Below are 6,468 nucleotides of genomic sequence, written 5' to 3' on the forward strand. Positions count from 1 at the left end.
GAATTTCATCCAAATGGCATAGGAAGCAGGTCCTGTCCTGAACTAATTTTAGCTCCAGTTCCCTCCTCTGCAGCAAACCCCTCCCCAAGGGAATGCAGCAGGTGGAACAGACAGTTATTTACCTGGGGAGACAGATATGGTTTTTGTTTCTAAATTCAGTCCCTAATCACTGACAGCTGTTGAATCACGTGGACAATTCATCTTGTATAAACCCACACCATTCTTGTGCCCAGCTCAGCCTGGCACCATGGAGATCATCTTGTTCGCTCTTCTGCTGAGCGCCACAGGTAACTGCTCTCCGTATTGGCCTCTCCTTTCTCTTGTTCTAACTCCCCCAGGCTAATCCCCATCCATCCTCTTTGCTTGCAGCAGCCTCACAGCTGGAGGATGATGATAAGATAATAGGTGGCTATGAGTGCTCGCCCCACTCCCAGCCCTGGCAGGTCTATTTCACATATGGCTCTGGCAACCGCTGGTGTGGGGGGTCACTCATCAATGAGTGGTGGATCATCTCAGCAGCTCATTGCTACTTAAGGTGAGTAGACTGGTGCATCAGTAGAGCAGTTTGGGAGGATTCGTCCCTGTCCTAGCACAAGGCACAGGCCCCTTTGGGTAGGAAGCAAGTTTTCAGTGGGACTCAGGCCTTGTGGGTGTTATGTGGGGGCCTAGGTTGCATTTCCCAAGCAACTGAATTATGGGAAACACTGTGGTGCAGTTGCAAAAAAGGCTAATATAATTCTAGGGTGTATTAGCAGGAGTGTTGCATGTCAGAACAAGGAACCGGGGAGGCCTCAGCTGATGTCGTGGGCCCAAAGCTGGATGCCGCACTTTAGGAAAGATGTGGACAAGCTGGAGAGAGTCCAGAGGATCAAAGGACTTCTGAGGAGAGGCTAAAACAACTGGGCATGTTTAGGTTTGAGAAAAGAAGCCTAAGGGAGGTGCCTGATAACAAAGAGGGGTGTTATAAAGAAGCCAGTGATCAGTTGTTCTCCCTGTCCACTGAAGGTAGGACAAGAAGCAATGGGTGTAATCAGCAGCAAGGCAGATTTATCTTAGATATTATGAAAACCTTCTAACTCTCGGGGTAGTTAGGCACTGGAACAGACTCCAAGGGAGGGTGTGGGGTCCCCATCAATGGAAGGTTTAAGAACAGGCTGAACAAACACAAGTCAGGGCTGGTTTCGGGTTTCTTGGTCTTGCCTCAGTGCAGGAGGCTGGAAGTGATGACTTCTTGAGGTCTCTCCCAGCCCAACATTTCTGTGACTCTGTGGCTGTTCCCTGCAGGCCCAGGACCCTGGTGGCTCATCTCGGGGAGCATGACACCAGTGCAGACGAGGGCACTGAGCAGCATATCCAGGTGGCCAAAGCCATCAAGTTCCCCCAGTACAACCAATACAACCTGGATAATGACATCATGCTGGTGAAGCTAGCCCAACCGGCCCGGTTCGGTGCCTACGTGCAGCCTATCCCCATCTCCAAGAGCTGCCCTGTGGCAGGGACGGAGTGCCTGGTCTCTGGTTGGGGGAACATCCTGACATCTGGGGGTAAGTTATAGTGGAGACAACTTCAGCTCAGGGAGTATCTGCAAGGGGGAAGGGGTCATCAGCAATAATCTTGACTTACACCAACTCCAGTGGGGTTACTCCTGATTTACACTAGCATGGGTGATGGGGAATCAGGCGCCATATGATGGGTGCTTCCCTGAATTGAATAGTCTGTGGCATTAGATCCCCATTTCTCCCCATTCTCTCCCCTCCCCAGTTCAGTACCCGGATGTCCTACAATGTCTGAATGTGCCCATCCTCCCTGACTCTGCCTGCCGTGCCGCCTACCCCGGTGACATCACCAAGAACATGTTCTGTGCTGGCTACATAGAAGGGGTCAAGGACGCTTGCAAGGTATGGAGGGAGCGGCTGGTTCGGTTTGTCGTGTGTGGGGAGGTTGCCTTTCATTCAGCTGCCCTGGGGTTCAAAGCAAATGCTATTTCCTCAGTACATGGCAAGCAATCACCGTGCTTGGATTTTGCAAGTACAAGGACAATGAACTCTAGACATGTGTCCTGAGGATGTGAGGATCGGGTGATCATGATGTTATTGGCATCATTATAGGGTGCACTTGCATGTTTCTGGGATATTTCCTCTCAGTAGAGCCAGGTGTCTCTGTGTGCGTGTGTACGCGAGTGATAAGGTGTCCACGTGTGCAGAGGCACACGGGCGGGTTTGTGCAGAGAGGTGTGTATGTCAAGGGGTTTGTACACATTCCTATTTACAGAATGTGGTGTGTGTGTAAGTGTGTGCGCACAGGGGTGTCTGTGTGCTACTATACATACATACATTTCCTGGTTCTGGGATGTCCCAGCGAGGGCATGTGTGAGGGAGAAGGATGTGGGGTCTGGGCTGGGCCGGTCTTCCCTGTGTTACCAACATCCCCTGGACCTGGGCTGAAAGCCACGTCCAGCCCTAGGCGGTGACTCCTAGTCGCTTGGGCACAGTTCTCTTGCCAGATTCTAACAGGGGGCCCCCAAACATTTTGGCCCGAGGTCACATTGGGGTTGCAAAGCTGTATGGAGGGCTGTGTAGGGAAGGCTGTGCCTCCTCAAACAGCCTGGCCCCTGCCCCCATCCGCCCCTCCCACTTCCTGCCCCCGGCCCAGCCAACCCCCCCTGCTCTTTGTCCCCTATCTGCCCCCTGGGATCCCATCCCTTATCCAACCCCCTCTGCTCCCAGTCCCCTGACTGCCCCCCACCCTCTTTCCACACCCCCACCCCCTCACAGGCCCCCTGGGACTCCCATGCTTATCCAACCCCCATCCCGTTCTCCATCCCTGTCCCTTGACCACCTCTCCCCCCACCCCCCAGCGCTGGCCCCCTTACCATGTCACTCAGAGCAGCATGTCTGGCAGCCGTGCTGCCTGGCAGGAGCCAGACATGCTGCCGCACTGCTCTCCAGGAGCGTGTAATTCCGACGCCCAGAGCACTGCTTGCATGGCAGCGTCGCAGGGGGGACATCAGGGGAGGAGTCGGTGGTAGCCTCCCCAGCCAGGAGCTCAGGGGCCGGGCAGGATGGTCCCACGGGCTGGATGTGGCCCAGAGGTAGTTTGCCCACCTCTGTTCTAATGCCATGCCTGCACAACTCTTTGTTCCCTGCAGGGAGACTCCGGTGGGCCAGTGGTCTATAATGGAGAGCTGATGGGGGTGGTGTCCTGGGGCATGGGGTGTGCCCAGAAGAACCACCCTGGCGTCTATGCCACAGTGTGTAACTACGTATCCTGGATTGAGGAGGTCATCGCCAACAACTGACATGCGCAACTGTAGAGTACCTCTCCTGGCAGAGAGGCTGTGTTCAGACCTCCCCATCCCGCTTTGCCTGCTGCCTGGATAAAAGTGATTGAAACCTTCTCAGTAAAACAGGGGGGCTGCCGTGACACCAGGAAACCCAGTAGGGAAGACCCAAAATGCTTATAAGAGGAGCATCAAATGTGGCTATGAAATCCCAACTCATCAATAAAACTCAGTTCCTACATCCTGCTGAATTCTTGGCATTTTTAGCCCAAATCAGGGCTTGCGTCCCACACTGGTATTGTTATAATTAGATGAATATTATGGTAGCAAGCAGATTGCCTCAGGAGGCCCCTGCTGGGCTTAGAGTTGTACAGACACACCCAGCCAAAACTGACAAAGCCAGGTCCCCGTTCTATAGCTGGGGAATTGAGCTGAAGAGAGATTCAGTGACTTGCCCTAAGGGGGTCTGAGCTGTGAATTGGCTGCAGGTAGCTGTAGTTCCAGCAGATGCCCCTGCTGCATTAAATCATAGACTATCAGGGTTGGAAGGGACCTCAGGAGGCCATTTATTCTAGTCCAATGTCCTGCTCAGAGCAGGACCAATCCCCAGACAGATTTTTACCCCAGTTCCCTAAATGCCCCCTCGAGGATCGAGCTCACAACCCTGGGTATAGCAGGCTAATGCTCAAAGCACTGAGCTGTCCCTCCCCCCAAAGGTCATTGAGTCCAGCCTCCTGCCTTCATTAGCAGGACCAAGTATTGATTTCTGCCCCAGATCCCTAAGTTGTATGGGTTTGAGTGGAGTGGGGGGCTAGGACTCATCGGGAACAGCCTAGGAGGCTGGCAATATATAGCATGTCCCTAGTGTGCAAGTCACTGAGAATCTCATCCACGTCAGTAATGCCTTTGCCTGGGTTTTGCCAGGACTCCTGGGTTCTAGCCCCAGCGTCCTCAAGGAGTCACCAGCTCTTCCTTGCAGAAGTGTTGTGAAAGCGTTTTACAAATATCAGTCACCACAGATGGCAACTGGGGACAGATGCATAAAAGAAGGGAGGCGTGTGGAGGAGGGGAGACTCCCTGGTGGAGGTGTGAAGTCCCATGCCCCAGAACCGCAGCAGCTGTGAAAGGTGGCCTTCCCCCAGCTAGGGCTCCTGGCTGAGTGCTCCAGGAGTATTCACATACAGATTGTGAGCTCTCAGGGCAGGGACTACCTTGTTATCCTACAGCAGGGGCTGGCATAGCAGGGCCTTGTCCCCAGGCTAAGGCTTCTTGGCCCTACTGCAAAGCACCTGAAAATAAATGGCTCTGTGGCCATGCAAGGCATCCTATGAACACATGGACATCGCAGTTCCCAGTCTGCATTTCTCCCTTGTCCGCATGGAGTATGGCCCAACAAGTCTAGGGGAGCCCGAGTGACTGCACAGGTGCATCCGAACCTGAACATGTTAGTTATGCTAACCCTAACCCCCAGACCCTCCCCCGACGGGAATTCCACCTTCTCCCTCTGCAACAAGACAGAATCCTCCCCCCTCTCCCATTCCCATCTCATCCACACCCTGCTTGAGTCACACACCAGCCTCTCTGCCTCTTAGCTTGTCTCCACCGCAGCTTCCCCCCAATCCTCTGCCCCGCTCCATCCCCTGGGGGGTCAAAGACAGGAGAAGGGCTGTGGAGATTGGGTGGCATCAGAGAGGCTGGGCAGGTTGGGTTTATTCCATGGAGAAGCTCCCAGAAGATGGTTACCTTGGTGCAGGCCCCCCTTTGGCACTTCCTCAGTCACCCTGAGAAACCAGTCAGCTGCCACATGACCTCATCCTGGGGTGAAACAGCTGAGGGGTTACTTCCCTCTGTGCTCTCATGCACTGACCTGAGAGTCAGACCCAGCACTCGCTACATTTGTGGGAGGGGACACCAGCCTGAGAATCCCAGCGGGGCTGGGTTCTTCCCCCGATGGGTGAGAGGGAGACAGGAATGAGGCAACCTGGCTGGGAGCAGCCAGCTAGTGTGGGGGAAGCACAGGGATGAGGAAATACCCAGAGACCATGATGCAGCTCTGCACCCCTCAACACAACCCCCTCAAGCATCCGCAGACCTCACATGCAACAGCAACGGATGCTACAGGCCGACCCTGCTGCCCTCACCCCCCAGCGATCCTGGTGGGGCTCATGGAGCTAGGGCAGCAGGAGGGCACCTGCAGATCCAGCACCTCTGCCCCTCACGCCCAGGTGTGAGCATGGTGAGCCTCCCCTCAACAGCGATTGGCCCCAGTATCAGCCCCAGGATTCGGCAGGGCCACAGGCCATGGTCACCAAGGCCCAGGGTCTCGGGTTATTGGCAGACACGGAAGGAGCAGGGTTAGCCTTGTGCAATAGCATGTGTGGAAAACCTGGTGGCCTGAGCTGGGCTGATGTGGAGCTAAGCTGTGAGCCGGCCTCTCAGAGCAAAGGCTGCTCTGCTGTTGTGTTTTTTGCCAGTGATGCAGCCCTCCAGCCTCTGACCAATCCCAGGCTCACACAAAATGCTTCAGCAACTCAGGTCAGTCTAACTCCAACACCTGGGACGATGCGGGAGGATATGATGAGGACATCCATTGGAAAGCCTCTAGAGAATACAGGCAGGGGGCCTGTAACCTGAGCCTTGCTGCTGCTGGCTGAAGCCCATGGTCCTCGGCTCTTGTCCTGGGCGGTGGTGCTCAGGCTTTGGATTTGGCCCTGAAAGTCTAAGCCAGCCCTGGTGTCATAGGTTTATTCCCCACTTTGAACTTTAGCGTCAAAAAGATGGGGACCTTCATGGATCCTTCTAAACTTAAATCCTAGTTTAGATCTGGTACTGCTGCCACCAACCAAAAATATAGTGTTTTGGTACACTTTCTGTTCCCCCAAAACTTTCCTTGGGGAACACAGATCCAAACCCTTGGATCTTAACACAAGGAGAAGTTAACCATTCCCCACTCCTTTCCCCTCCTTGACTTTTCCCTCCCTGGGTTGCCTTGAGAGGCTCCACACTGATTCAAACTCCTTGAATCTAAAACAAAGAGGGATTCACCTTCCCCCTCCTCTTCCCCCCCCCCCACCTATTCCTGGTGAGTCAGACTAATCCCCTGAGGTCTCAAACAAGGGAAAAAATCAATCAGGTTCTTAAAAAGAAAAGCTTTTATTTAAAGAAAGAAAAAATAAAAACGCTCTCTG

The 6,468-nt window shown here is 53.9% G+C and overlaps 1 protein-coding gene across 1 annotated transcript; it reads left to right on the top strand.

Moving 5' to 3' along the window:
- Positions 1-247: 247 nt before the first annotated feature.
- Positions 248-3,476, top strand: LOC123361622 (trypsin-like). The gene is made up of 5 exons (XM_045001658.1): positions 248-287; positions 370-535; positions 1,285-1,544; positions 1,762-1,898; positions 3,149-3,476. The coding sequence occupies exons 1-5, from the start codon at positions 248-250 to the stop codon at positions 3,296-3,298; spliced, it is 753 nt and encodes a 250-aa protein (XP_044857593.1). The 3' UTR covers positions 3,299-3,476.
- Positions 3,477-6,468: the final 2,992 nt, after the last annotated feature.

This window comes from Mauremys mutica, unplaced genomic scaffold, assembly GCF_020497125.1.
Source record: "Mauremys mutica isolate MM-2020 ecotype Southern unplaced genomic scaffold, ASM2049712v1 Super-Scaffold_339, whole genome shotgun sequence".
Lineage (NCBI taxonomy): Eukaryota > Metazoa > Chordata > Testudines > Geoemydidae > Mauremys > Mauremys mutica.